The following is a 14,371-nucleotide window of genomic DNA, read 5'->3' as shown; positions in this document are numbered from 1 at the left end:
TTCGCTCCGTTTGGTTGTGCCTGACCGCGAGGCCATTAAAACCCAGCGACTGCGCCGCGTGCTGTGCTGCGGGGCTCGGGGGAACAGCGAGGGAGGTTTGTGTGGGGTTGAAGCGGGAGAAGGGCAGCGAGGGAACCGCGCTCCTCCGGGCAGCGCCGCCACGCGAGGCCGAGGCTTCACTAGGCCGCGCTAGGCCGCGCGTTGCTAAGCAACGCGTCGCGCTCTGACGCAACTCCCTGCGCTGGTCGCTCAGCAACGCGTCGCGCTGCTGACGTCACTTCCTCTTCTTCCTCCTCCCTCCCCGGCGCCGCCATCATGGCGGCCGTGTCGGTCTTCCCGTCCCAAAGCGAGCTCGGCGCGGCCCTGGCGCGGTTGGTGGCGGAGGCGGCGGCCGAGGCGGTGGCGAGCAGCGGCCGCTTCACGCTGGGGCTGTCCGGGGGCTCGATGGTGCCGCTGCTGGCGCGGGAGCTGCCGCCCGCCCTCAGGGCCGTGCCCGGTTCCGATCCGAGCCGCTGGCTCGTGGCGTTCTGCGATGAGCGCCTGGTGCCGCCCGAGCACCCCGAGAGCACCGGCGGCGCCTACCGGGTGAGCGCGGCTCCGCCAGGGGCTCCGGGGCTCCGCCAGTCCCTCCCAGTCTGGCCCAGTTCCCCTCAATCCCCTCCCGCTCTCTCCTGACTCCCCTCAGCTCCTCCCAGTCTGGCCCAGTTACTCCCAGTTTGGCCCAGTCTGGCCCAGTTCCCCTCAATCCCCTCCCGGTTCCTCCTGACTCCCCTCGGCTCCTCCCAATCCCTCCCAGTTTGGCCCAATCCCTCCCAGTCCCTCCCAGTTTGGCCCAATCCCTCCCAGTCCCTCCCAGTTTGGCCCAGTTCCCCCCTCAGCGTCCCCATGTCCCTCCTGACTCCCCTCAGCTCCTCCCAGTCTGGCCCAGTTACTCCCAGTATGGCCCAGTCTGGCCCAGTTCCCCTCAGTCCCCTCCCGCTCTCTCCTGACTCCCCTCAGCTTTTCCCAGTGCTCCCAGTTTGGCCCAATCCCTCCCAGTCCCTCCCAGTTTGGCCCAATCCCTCCCAGTCTGGCCCAGTTCCCCCCTCAGTCCCCCCATGTCCCTCTCAGTGTCTCCTCAGCTCCTCCCAGTCCCTCCCAGTGCTCCCAGTGCCTCCCAGTTTGGCCCAGTCTGGCCCAGTTCCCCTCAATCCCTTCTCAGTCGCTCCTGACTCCCCTCAGCTCCTCCCAGTTTGGCCCAGTTCAGCCAGTCTGGCCCAGTTCCCCCCTCAGTTCCCCCCATTTCCCTCCTGGTCCCTCCTCACTCCCCTCAATGCCTCCCATCCTCTCCCAGTCCCTCCCAGTTCCTCCCAGTCCCTCCCAGTCTGGCCCAGTTCCTCCCATTTCCCTCCCAGTCTCTCTCAGTGCCTCCCAGTGCTCCCAGTTCCTCCCAGTTTGGCCCAGTTCCCCCCTCAGTTCCCCCAGTCCCTTCCCAGTCCCTTCCCAGTCCCTCTTGATTCCCCTCAGCTCCTCCCAGTCTGGCCCAGTCCCTCCCAGTTTGGCCCAGTCCCTCCCAGTCTGGCCCAGTCTGGCCCAGTCCCTCCCAGTCTGGCCCAGTTCCCCCCATTTCCATCCCAGTCTCCCCTGACTCCCCTCAGCTGCTCCCAGTTTGGCCCAGTTTGGCCCAGTTTGGCTCCTGACTCCCTTCAGCTTTTCCCAGTTCCTCCCAGTTTGGCCCAGTTCCCCCCAGTCCTTCCCAATAACGTTTTTAACCCATTCCCAGTTTGACCCCCTTGGCCCCCAGCTGCTGTCCCAGTGCTCCCAGTTTGCCCAGTTTAACCCTTCCCAGTTTACCCAGTTTAACCCCTTCAGGCTCAGCTCCTGTCCCAGTTTAACCAGTTTAACCCATTCCAGTTTGCCCAGTTTAACCAGTTTAACCCCTTCAGTCCCAGCTGCTGTCCCAGTTTGCCCAGTTTAACCAGTTTAACCCCTTCAGGCCCAGCTGCTGTCCCAGTTTGCCCAGTTTGCCCAGTTCAACCCTTCCCAGTTTACCCAGTTTAACCCCTTCAGGCTCAGCTCCTGTCCCAGTTTAACCAGTTTAACCCATTCCAGTGCTCCCAGTTTAACCAGTTTAACCCCTTCAGGCCCAGCTGCTGTCCCAGTTTAACCAGTTTAACCCATTCCAGTGCTCCCAGTTTAACCAGTTTAACCCCTTCAGGCCCAGCTGCTGTCCCAGTTTAACCCATTCCAGTGCTCCCAGTTTAACCAGTTTAACCCTTCCCAGTTTAACCAGTTTAACCTCTTCAGGCCCAGCTCCTGTCCCAGTTTAACCAGTTTAACCCATTCCAGTGCTCCCAGTTTACCCAGTTTAACCCCTTCAGGCCCAGCTCCTGTCCCAGTTTAACCAGTTTGCCCAGTTTAACCCATTCCAGTGCTCCCAGTTTAACCAGTTTAACCCCTTCAGGCCCAGCTCCTGTCCCAGTTTAACCAGTTTAACCCATTCCAGTGCTCCCAGTTTAACCAGTTTAACCCCTTCAGGCCCAGCTCCTGTCCCAGTTTAACCAGTTTGCCCAGTTTAACCCATTCCAGTGCTCCCAGTTTAACCAGTTTAACCCCTTCAGGCCCAGCTGCTGTCCCAGTTTAACCAGTTTAACCCATTCCAGTGCTCCCAGTTTAACCAGTTTAACCCTTCCCAGTTTAACCAGTTTAACCCCTTCAGTCCCAGCTGCTGTCCCAGTTTGCCCAGTTTAACCAGTTTAACCCCTTCAGGCCCAGCTGCTGTCCCAGTTTAACCAGTTTAACCAGTTTAACCCCTTCAGGCCCAGCTGCTGTCCCAGTTTGCCCAGTTTAACCAGTTTAACCCCTTCAGGCCCAGCTCCTGTCCCAGTTTAACCAGTTTAACCCCTTCAGGCCCAGCTGCTGTCCCAGTTTAACCAGTTTAACCCCTTCAGGCCCAGCTGCTGTCCCAGTTTGCCCAGTTTAACCAGTTTAACCCCTTCAGGCCCAGCTGCTGTCCCAGTTTAACCAGTTTAACCAGTTTAACCCCTTCAGGCCCAGCTGCTGTCCCAGTTTGCCCAGTTTAACCAGTTTAACCCCTTCAGGCCCAGCTGCTGTCCCAGTTTGATGCCCCCCCCCAGGTGCTCTGGGTCCGTTCCGAGCTGGGCCCGGCCGAGGCCGCCCGGGACTACGAGGAGCAGCTCAGGAAGGTACTGGGGATACTGGGAGCACTGGGAGGGACTGGGAGCACTGGGAGTGGGACTGGGGATACTGGGAGGGACTGGGAGGGACTGGGAATGGGACTGGGAGCACTGGGAATGGGACTGGGGATACTGGGAGTGGGACTGGGAATGGACTGGGGGCACTGGGAATGGGACTGGGAGCACTGGGAGTGGGACTGGGAGCACTGGGAGGGGCTGGGAATGGAGACTGGGGGCACTGGGAGGGACTGGGAATGGACTGGGAGCACTGGGAGTGGGACTGGGGATACTGGGCAAACTGGGAGGGACTGGGAATGGGACTGGGGCCACTGGGAGGGACTGGGGGCACTGGGAATGGGCACTGGAGAGACTTGGATGGACTGGGAGGGACTGGGAGCACTGGGAATGGGACTGGGAGCATTGGGGTGGACTTGGAATGGGGACTGGGGGGACTGGGAGCACTGGGAGGGACTGGGAATGGAGACTGGGCAAACTGGGAGGGACTGGGAATGGACTGGGAGCACTGGGAATGGGGACTGGGAGCACTGGGATGGACTGGGAATGGGGGCTGGGGGGACTGGGAGCACTGGGAGTGGAACTGGGATGGACTGGGAATGGAGACTGGGGATACTGGGGGGGACTGGGAGGGACTGGGAATGGACTGGGAACACTGGGAGGGACTGGGAATGGACTGGGAGCATTGGGAGTGGGACTGGGAGCACTGGGAGTGGGACTGGGGATACTGGGAACACTGGGAGGGACTGGGAATGGAGACTGGGGGGACTGGGAGGGGGACTGGGAGCACTGGGGGTGGGACTGGGAGGGACTGGGAGCACTGGGAGGGACTGGGAGCACTGGGAGTGGGACTGGGGATACTGGGAGGGACTGGAGGCACTGGGAGGGACTGGGAGCACTGGGAGGGACTGGGAATGGAGACTGGGGGGACTGGGAGGGACTGGGAACACTGGGAGAGACTGGGATGGACTGGGAGCACCAGGAATGGGCACTGGGATGGACTGGGAGGGACTGGGAATGCTGGGGGGGATTGGGAGATACTGGGATCAGTCCCTGCTCCATACTGGTCCATACTGGTCTATACTGGTTTATATCAATCCATACTGGTCCACATTGACCCATACTGGTCCGTACTGCTCCATACTGGTCTGTACTGGTCAATATTGATCTAAACTGGTCCATACTGGTCTGTACTGGTCTCTACTGGTTTATATCGATCCATACTGATCCATATTGACCCGTACTGGTCCATACTGATCCGAGCTACTCCGTACTGGTCTGAACTGGTCCGTACTGGTCCATACTGGTCTGTACTGGTCTGAACAGGTCCATACTGGTCTGAACTGGTTCGTACTGGTCCGTACTGGTCCACATTGACCCATACTGGTCCATACTGGTCTGAACTGGTCTGTACTGGTCTATATTGGTTTATATCGATCCATAGTGGTCCATACTGGTCCAAACTGGTCCGTACTGCTCCATACTGGTCCATACTGGTCCGAAATGGTTCATACTGGTCCATACTGGTTTATGCTGATCTGAACTGGTCCATACTGGTTTATACTGGTCCCTACTGCTCCATATTGACCTGTACTGCTCCATACTGGTTTATATTGATCTGAACTGGTCCCTACTGGTTTATACTGGTCTGTACTGGTCCCTACTGCTCCGTATTGACCCGTACTGGTCCATACTGGTTTATACTGATTTGTACTGCTCCATACTGGTTTATACTGGTCCATACTGATATGAACTGGTCCGTACTGGTCCCTACTGCTCCGTATTGACCCGTACTGGTCCATACTGGTTTATCCTGGTCCCTACTGGTTTATCCTGGTTTATACTGCTCCATACTGGTTTATGCTGGTCCGAACTGGTCCGTACTGGTCCCTACTGGTCCCTACTGGTCCATACTGGTTTTTACTGGTTTCTGCTGTCCCCGCAGGCGTTCCCAGGCCAGGCCCCGCCCCGTTTTGACGCGCTGCTGCTGGGGGTGGGGCCTGACGGTCACACGGCCTCGCTGTTCCCAGGCCACGCCCTGCTCCAGGTCAGCCCCGCCCACCGGGAATGCTGGGAATTCCTGAAAAACCGGGAATTCTGGGAATGCTGGGAACGCCGGGAATGCTGGGAACGCCGGGAATGCTGGGAATGCCTGAAAAACCGGGAATTCTGGGAGTTCCTGAAAAACCAGGAATGGTGGGAATTCTGGGAATGCCGGGAATGCTGGGAGTTCCTGAAATGCTGGGAATTCCGGAAATGCTGGGAGTTCCGGAAATTCCGGGAATTCCTGAAATGCCAGGAGTGCTGGGAATGCTGGGAATTCTGGGAATGCCGGGAATGCCTGAAATTCTGGGAGTTCCTGAAATTCCGGGAATTCCTGAAATTCGGGGAATTCCTGAAATTCTGGGAGTTCCTGAAATGCTGGGAATCCCTGAAATTGCGTGAATCCCTGAAATGCTGGAAATTCCAGAAATTCCTGAAACCTGGGAATTCCTGACATTCTGGGAATTCCTGAAATTACAGAAATGCTGGTAATTCCCGAAATTCTGGGAGTTCCTGAAATTCCGGGAATTCCGGAAATGCTGGGAATTCCTGAAATGCCAGAAATTCCTGAAATGCTGGGAATGCCGGGAATGCCGGGAATTCTGGGAGTTCCTGAAATTCTGGAACTTCTGGGAATTCTGGGTGTTCCTGAAATGCTGGGAATTCCTGAAATTCTGGGAATGCTGGCAATTCCTGAAATTCCAGGAATTCCTGAAATCTGGGAGTTCTTGAAATTCTGGGAATTCCGGGAAGAGTTCCTGAAATGCCGGGAATTCTGGGAATGCTGGGAATTCCTCAAATTCTGGGAGTTCCTGAAAAACCGTGAATGCTGGGAATTCTGGGAGTTCCTGAAAAGCTGGGAATTCCTGAAATTCTGGGAATGCTGGGGATTCCTGAAATTCCGGGAGTTCCTGAAATGCTGGGAATTCTGGCAATTCTTGAAATTCCTGAAATTCCGGCAATTTTTGAAATTCTGGGAATTCTGGGAATGCCAGGAATTCCTGAAATTACAGGAGTTCCTCAAATTCCAGGAGTTCCTGAAATGCTGGGAATTCTCCACCAGTCCCCTCCCTTTCTCCCGCTTTTCCTGGTATTTTCCCTTTTTCCCCATTATTTTTCCCATTTTTCTCATTATTTTCCCATTATTTCCCCCATTATTTCCCCGTTATTTTCCCTATTTTTCCCCAATTTTTTCCCATTTTCCCATTATTTTCATATAATTCCTCCCATTATTTTCCCCATTTTCCCCATTATTTTCTCCTGTATTTTCCCCGTTTTTTCCCATTATTTTCCCCATTTTTTGTGCTATTTTCCCCATTATTTTCCCCATTATTTCCCCATTATTTTAATATATTTTCTCCCATTATTTTCTTCTGTATTTCCCCTATTTTTCCCATTATTTTACCCACTTTTTGTCCTATTTCCCCCATTATTTTTCCCATTATTTTCCCATTATTTTCATATCATTTTTCCCATTATTTTCCCCATTTCCCCCATTATTTTCTCCTGTATTTTCCCCATTTTTTCCCATTATTTTCCCCATTTTTTGTGCTATTTTCCCCATGATTTTTTCTATTATTTTCCCCATTATTTTCCCATTATTTCCCCATTATTTTCCCCATTTTCCCCATTATTTTCCCCTGTATTTCCCCCATTTCCCCCATTATTTCCCCCATTTTTCGTGCTCTTTTCCCCTGGTTTTTCCCCCATGCTTTCCCCAGGATTTTTCCCAATTTCCCCGTTTTTTGCCCCGTTTCCAGGAGCAGGATTCCCTCATTTCCTTCCTGGAGGACTCTCCCAAGCCCCTCCCCAGGGGTTCCTCCTGTCCCATTATTTTCCCATTATTTTTCCCATTATTTTCCCCATTTTTTGTGCTATTTTCCCATTATTTTCCCATTATTTTCATATAATTTTCCCCATTACTTTCTCTATTATTTTCCCCATTTTTTGTTCTATTTTCCCCATTATTTTTTCTATTATTTTCCCATTATTTTCATATAATTTCTCCCATTATTTTCCCCATTTTTTGTGCTATTTTCCCCATTATTTTTCCCATTATTTTCCCCATTATTTTCATATCATTTTTCCCATTATTTTCCCTATTTCCCCCATTATTTTCTCCTGTATTTTCCCCATTATTTTCTCCTGATTTTCCCCATTATTTTCCCCATTTTTTGTGCTATTTTTCCCATTATTTTCACCCAGATTTTCCCCATTATTTTCCCATTATTTTCATATAATTTTCCCCATTATTTTCCCCATTATTTTCCCATTATTTTCATATAATTTTTCCCATTATTTTCCCCATTATTTTCCCCATTATTTTCCCCTGTATTTTCCCTGGTTTTTCCCATTATTTTCCCCATTTTTTGTGCTATTTTCCCCATTATTTCCCCATTATTTTCCCATTATTTTCTCCTGGATATTCCCCATTTATGTGCTATTTTCCCCATTATTTTTCTCATTATTTTTCCCATTATTTTCCTCATTATTTTTCTCATTATTTTTCCATTATTTCCCCATTATTTTCATATAATTTTTCCCATTATTTTCCCCATTTCCCCCATTATTTTCTCCTGGATTTTCCCCATTATATCTCCCATTATTTCCCCCCATTTTTTGTGCTATTTTCCCCATTATTTTCCCCATTATTTTCCCCATTATTTTCCCATTATTTTCATATCATTTCTCCCATTATTTTCCCCATTTTCCCCATTATTTTCCCCTGTATTTTCCCCATTTTTTCCCATTATTTTTCCCATTATTTTTCCCATTTTTTGTGCTATTTTTCCCATTATTTTCACCCAGATTTTCCCCATTTTTCCCCATTATTTTCTCCTGATTTTCCCCATTATTTTCCCATTATTTTCATATAATTTTTCCCATTATTTTCCCCATTTTCCCCATTATTTTCCCCTGTATTTTCCCTGTTTTTTCCCATTATTTCCCCCATTTTTTGTGCTATTTTCCCCATTATTTCCCCCATGCTTTCCCCCGGGATTTTTCCCAATTTCCCCGTTTTTTGCCCCATTTCCAGGAGCAGGATTCCCTCATTTCCTTCCTGGAGGACTCTCCCAAGCCCCTCCCCAGGGGTTCCTCCTTTCCCATTATTTTTCCCATTTTTTGTGCTATTTTTCCCATTATTTTCACCCAGATTTTCCCCATTTTTCCCCATTATTTTCTCCTGATTTTCCCCATTATTTTCCCCATTATTTTCCCATTATTTTCATATAATTTCTCCCATTATTTTCCCCATTTCCCCCCTTATTTTCTCCTGTATTTTCCCCATTTTTCCCATTATTTCCCCCATTTTTTGTGCTATTTCCCCCATTATTTTTCCCCATTTTTTGTGCTATTTTCCCCATTATTTTTCTCATTATTTTCCCCTGGATTTTCCCCATTTTTATGCTATTTTCCCCATTAGTTTACCCATTATTTTCATATAATTTTTCCCATTATTTTCCCCATTTTCCCCATTATTTTCCCCTGTATTTTCCCCGTTTTTTCCCATTATTTCCCCATTTTTTGTGCTATTTTCCCCATTATTTCCCCCATTTTTTGTGCTATTTTCCCCATTATTTTCCCCTTTTTTTCTGCTATTTTCCCCATTATTTCCCCCATTATTTTCCCCATTTTTTGTGCTATTTTCCCCGTTATTTCTCCCATTATTTTCCCCATTATTTCCCCCATGCTTTCCCCCGGGATTTTTCCCAATTTCCCCGTTTTTTGCCCCGTTTCCAGGAGCAGGATTCCCTCATTTCCTTCCTGGAGGACTCTCCCAAGCCGCCTCCCCAGCGGGTGACGATGACGCTGCCGCTGCTCAACGCTGCCCAATCCCTGCTGGTCGTGGCCACCGGCGCCTCCAAGGCCCCCGTGATCAAGGTTTGGGCTCAAATCCCGAAATTTTGGGTTTTTTGGATGTTAAATCCCTATTTTTGGGGTAAAATGCTGGACTTTTGGGCTTAATTTCCCCATTTTTGGGGTTCAACTCCCACTTTGAACTCTCAATTTTTGGGAGGCTGAACTCTCTATGGCTGGGGCTCATTTTCCCCATTTTTGAGGCTAAAATCGCCATGTTTGGGGCTAAAAACACCAGTTTTGGGGCTAAACCCGCCGTGTGTGTGGCTAAAATCGCCATTTTTGAGGATAAAATTGCCGGTTTTGGGCCTAAAACCGCCATTTTTGGAGCTAAAATCGCCGTGTTTGGGGGCTAAAATCACCAGTTTTGGAGCTAAAATCGCCGGTTTTGGGGTAAAATCGCCATTTTGGGGGCTGAAACCGCCGTTTTTGGGCCTAAAATCGCCAGGTTTGGGGCCTGAAATCGCCATTTTTGGGGGCTAAAACAGCCATTTTTGAGGCTAAAATCGCCATTTTTGGGGCAAAAATCGCCACTTTTGAGGGCTAAAATCGCCATTTTTGAGGCAAAAATCGCTATTTTTGCGGCTAAAATCGCCATTTTGGAGGCCACACCCACCGTTTTTGGGGCTAAAATTGCCATTTTGGGGGCTAAAATTGCCATTTTGGGGGCTATAATCGCCATTTTGGGGTGCTAAAATCGCTATTTTTGGGGCTAAAATCACCGTGTTGGGGGCTAAAATCGCCATTGTTGTGGCTAAACCCGCTGTTCTTTGGGGCTAAAATCGCCATTTTGGGGGCTAAAATCGCCATTTTGGGGTTCTCAAATCGCTGTTTTTGGGTCTCAAACCGCCATTTTGGGGGCTAAAATCGCTATTTTGGGGTGCGAAAATCGCTATAACCCGCCATTTTTGGGTCTCAAATCGCCATTTTTTGGGGCTAAAATCGCCATTTTTGGACCCTAAATCACTATTTTGGGGGCTAAAATTGCCATTTTTGAGGGAAAATCGCCGTTTTTGAGGCTAAACCCGCTGGTTTTTGGGGCTAAAATCGCCGCTTTTGGGGTTAAAATCGCCATTTTTGGGGCTTAAACCGCCGTGTTTGGGGCTAAAGCCGCCATTTTTGAAGATAAAACTGCCAGTTTTGAGGCTAAAACCGCCATTTTTTTAAGGCTAAAACCGCCATTTTTGAGGCTAAAATCGCTGTTTCTGGGGCTAGAATCACCATTTTGGGGTTCTCAAATCGCCGTTTTTGAGGCAAAAATTGCCATTTTTTGGGGCTAAACCCGCCGGTTTTGAGGCTAAAATTGCCATTTTGGGGGCTAAAATCGCCGTTTTTGGGGCTAAACCCGCCATTTTTGGGCCTAAAATCGCTGGTTTTGGGCCTAAAACTGCCATTTTTGGGGCTAAAATCGCTGTGTCTGGGGGCTAAACCCGCCATTTTTGAGGCTAAAATCGCCATTTTTGGGGCTAAAACCTCTGCTTTTGGGGCTGAAATCGCCGGTTTTGGGGGCTGAAACCGCCATTTTGGGGGTAAAATCGCCGTTTCTGGGGCTCAAATCGCCATTTTGGAGGCCACACCCACCGTTTTTGGGGCTAAAATTGCCATTTTGGGGGCTAAAATCGCCATTTTTGGGGCTAGAATCGCCATTTTGGGGTGCTAAAATCGCTATTTTTGGGGCTAAAATCACCGTGTTGGGGGCTAAAATCGCCATTGTTGTGGCTAAACCCGCTGTTCTTTGGGGCTAAAATCGCCGCTTTTGGGGTTAAAATCGCCATTTTTGGGGCTAAAATTGCTATTTTGGGGTGCTAAAATCGCTATTTTTGGGGCTAAAATCGCCATTTTGGGGTCTCAAATCGCGATTTTTGGGTCTGAAACCGCCGTTTTTGGGGTTCAGCTCCCGTTTTTGGGGTTAAAAGCGGCGTTTTCCGCTCTGTTTCAGCGCATCCTGGAGCAGCAGGAGCAGCCCCCGGTCCCGGCCGCGCGGCTCCGCCCCCGCTCGGGGCGGCTCCGGTGGCTCCTGGACCGCGAGGCGGCGGCGGAGCTGAGCGGGGACCCCGGAAAGGGGCCCTGAAATGGGGGAAATCCCGGGAATTTCGGGCAAAAACGGCTGTGAAATGGTGGAATTCTGTGGGGAAAACGGGTTTAAAATGGCGGAATTCCTGGGAAAAAATGGGTTTAAAATGGGGGAATTCCTGGGAAAATGTCCTTAAAATGGAGAAATTCCAGGGAAAAATGGCTTTAAAATGGAGAAATTCTGTGGAAAAATGTCCTTAAAATGGCTTTAAAATTGATAATTCTGTGGAAAAATGTCCTTAAAATGGAGAAATTCCATGGAGAAATTCCAGGTAAAAATGTCCTTAAAATGGAGAAATTCATGGAAAAATTCATGGAAAAATGGAGAAATTCCAGGCAAAAATGTCCTTAAAATTGAGTAATTCTGTGGAAAAATGTTCTTGAAATGGAGAAATTAATGGAAAAATGTCCTTAAAATTGATGAATTCTGTGGAAAAATGTCCCTAAAATGGAGAAATGCATGGAAAAATGTTCTTAATATGGAGAAATTCCAGGGAAAAATGGCTTTAAAATGGTGGAATTCTGTGGAAAAATGTCCTCAAAATGGAGAAATTCCAGGTAAAAATGTCCTTAAAATGGAGAAATTCTATGGAAAAATGTCCCTAAAATTGAGAAATTCTGTGGAAAAATGTCCTTAAAATTGAGAAATTCCAGGTAAAAATGTCCTTAAAATTGATGAATTCTGTGGAAAAATGTTCTTGAAATGGAGAAATTCTTGGAAAAATTCTTGGAAAAATGTCCTTAAAATTGAGGAATTCCAGGCAAAAATGTCCTTAAAATTGAGAAATTAATGGAAAAATGTCCCTAAAATGGAGAAATTCATGGAAAAATTCTTGGAAAAATGTCCTTAAAAGGGTGGAATTCCGTGGAAAAATGTCCTTAAAATGGAGAAATTCATGGGAAAATGTTCTTAAATGGGTGGAATTCCAGGGAAAAATGGCTTTAAAATTGATTAATTCTGTGGAAAAATGTTCTTGAAATAGAGAAATTAATGGAAAATTTTCCCTAAAATGAAGGAATTCCATGGAAAAATGTCCCTAAAATGGTGGAATTCCAGGGAAAAATGGCTTTAAAATTGATAAATTCTGTGGAAAAATGTCCTTAAAATGGAGAAATTCCATGGAGAAATTCCAGGGAAAAATGTCCTTAAAATTGAGGAATTCCATGGAAAAATGTCCTTAAAATGGAGAAATTCCAGGTAAAATGTCCTTAAAATTGAGGAATTCTGTGGAAAAATGTTCTTGAAATGGAGAAATTCCATGGAAAAATGTCCTCAAAATAGTGAAATTAATGGAAAAATGTCCTTAAAATGGTGGAGTGGAATTCCAGGGGAAAATGGCTTTAAAATTGATGAATTCTGTGGAAAAATGTTCTTGAAATGGAGAAATTCATGGAAAAATGTCCTTAAAATGGAGAAATTCTGTGGAAAAATGTCCTTAAAATGGAGAAATTCCAGGTAAAAATGTCCTTAAAATTGAGAATTTCCATGGAAAAAGCACTCCAGGAATTGGGAATTCCAGTGGGAAATGATTTGGGATTTTAGGGCTGGAATTCCTGGGAAAAATGTCCCAAAAATTGAGAAATTCCATGGAAAAATGTCCCAAAAATTGAGAAATTCCAGGAAAAATGTCCCAAAATTGAGGAATTCCAGGAAAAACGGTTCTGGAAGTGAAAATTCCCATGGAAATTTAATTAATGGTTTTAATTAATTATTTATGGGGAAAAAATGTGCCAGGAATTGAGGATTTTCCATGGGAAAATATCCCAGGAATTGAGAATTCCAATGGCATTTTTGGAGTCTTTTATTTGGGATTTTTGAGTGAATTTTGGGGGATTTTGGACCAAAATTTTGGGGATTTTTGGACTCTTTATTTAAATTATTTTTTGGGTTTTTTTGGGTGATTTTTGGACTCTTTTTAAATTATTTTTGGACTTTTTTTGGGAATTTTTGGACATTTTTGGGGAGATTTTTTTGATTTTTGACTCGATTTTTGGGGGGAATTTTTTGGACTTTTTTGGGATTTTTTTACTTTTTTTGGGGAGGATTTTTGGACTTTTTTTGAGATTTTTGACTGAATTTTTTGGGATTTTTGGACTCATTTTTGGGGGGATTTTTGACTTTTTATTTTAGAATCTTTGGACTCTTTTGAGGGATTTTTTGGGGGAGAATTTTTTAAATTTTTGGACTTTTTGGGGGGGTTTTGGACTAAGTTTTTGGGATTTTTTGGACTATTTTTTGGGGGCATTTTTTTGATTTTTGGACTGGATTTTTTGGGTTTTTTTGGGCTGAATTTTTGGGGATTTTTGGATTCTTTTTCTGGGATTTTTGGACTGGATTTTTGGGGGGTTTTTGGACTCTTTTCTGGGTATTTTTTGACTTTTTTTCTTGGATTTTTTTCAGTTTTTTTGGGAATTTCTGGACTCTTGTGGGATTTTTTTAATTTCTGGACTCTTTATTTTTGACTTTTTATTTTGGAATTTTTAGACTCTTTTTGGGGTTTTTTTGGACTCTTTTTGGGGATTTTTGACTGAATTTTTTGGGATTTTTGGACTCTCTTTTTGGGGGATTTTTGGACTCTTTTTTTGGGATTTTTTGACTGAATATTTTGGAATTTTTGAACTCTTTTAATTTTATTTTTTGGACTCTTTTTTTTTGGTGATTTTTCCCTGAATCTTTTGGGAGCAGGGGTCGCTTTTGGCTGAGCTGAAAATTCCCAGAAAATCCTCAAAATTCCAGGAAAAAACCCCAAAAAAACCCAAAAAAAACCCCCAAAAAATCAAAGAAATCCAAAAATTCTGAAATCGGGAGCGGGGCTGGGAATCCCAGCAGGAACTGGGATCAACTGGGAGAGGAAAAATGGGACCAAAATGGGCCAAAAAATTGGGATTTTGGTGCTTTAGGAGCTTTTATTTTGATTTATTTGTGGAATAAACGGCTGAGCTGGAATTGGGCTGAGAATTCCTTGGATAAACTGGGAGGGACTGGGAGGGATAAAAAGGAGGAAAAATGGGCTGAAAAAAGCAAATTTTGGGTCAATTTGGAGCCAAAAAAAGGAAAAATTTCCTTCTTTTTCCATGGGAAAATTGGGAATTTGAACTGGGATAAACTGGGAGAGACTGGGAGAGACTGGGAGGGATAAAAAGGAGGAAAATTGGGCTGAAAAAAGCAAATTTTGGGTCAATTTGGAGCCAAGAATGGGAATATT

The 14,371-nt window shown here is 46.6% G+C and overlaps 1 protein-coding gene across 3 annotated transcripts; it reads left to right on the top strand.

The window, feature by feature from the left end:
* Window positions 1-122: 122 nt before the first annotated feature.
* On the top strand, window positions 123-14,112 carry PGLS (6-phosphogluconolactonase). Of its 3 annotated transcripts, XR_013185704.1 has the most exons (6): window positions 123-585; window positions 3,081-3,185; window positions 5,137-5,238; window positions 8,976-9,116; window positions 11,032-11,819; window positions 12,364-14,112. XR_013185704.1 is itself a non-coding variant. In XM_054654071.2 (5 exons), exons 1-5 carry the CDS (start codon window positions 316-318, stop codon window positions 11,161-11,163), a joined length of 750 nt encoding a protein of 249 aa, XP_054510046.2. In that variant the 5' UTR covers window positions 123-315; the 3' UTR covers window positions 11,164-14,112. The 3 variants fall into 3 exon arrangements, 2 of the variants coding, with proteins under 2 accessions (XP_054510046.2, XP_077048328.1); XM_054654071.2 differs by having other exon boundaries at window positions 11,032-14,112; XM_077192213.1 differs by lacking the exons at window positions 8,976-9,116; window positions 11,032-11,819; window positions 12,364-14,112 and adding an exon at window positions 6,995-7,165.
* Window positions 14,113-14,371: the final 259 nt, after the last annotated feature.

Source organism: Agelaius phoeniceus, chromosome 32, assembly GCF_051311805.1.
Source record: "Agelaius phoeniceus isolate bAgePho1 chromosome 32, bAgePho1.hap1, whole genome shotgun sequence".
Taxonomy (NCBI): Eukaryota; Metazoa; Chordata; class Aves; order Passeriformes; family Icteridae; genus Agelaius; species Agelaius phoeniceus.
Note: the sequence above shows the minus strand (reverse complement) of the source record. Positions and strands in the feature narration are given on the sequence as shown.

Coding starts and splice junctions, on each gene's coding strand:
- PGLS (XM_054654071.2), top strand. CDS start 316: ATGGCGGCCGTGTCGGTCTTCCCGTCCCAAAGCGAGCTCGGCGCGGCC. Junction 5,239..8,975: donor CAGGCCACGCCCTGCTCCAG/GTCAGCCCCGCC, acceptor CCCCGTTTCCAG/GAGCAGGATTCCCTCATTTC. Junction 9,117..11,031: donor CCAAGGCCCCCGTGATCAAG/GTTTGGGCTCAA, acceptor GCTCTGTTTCAG/CGCATCCTGGAGCAGCAGGA.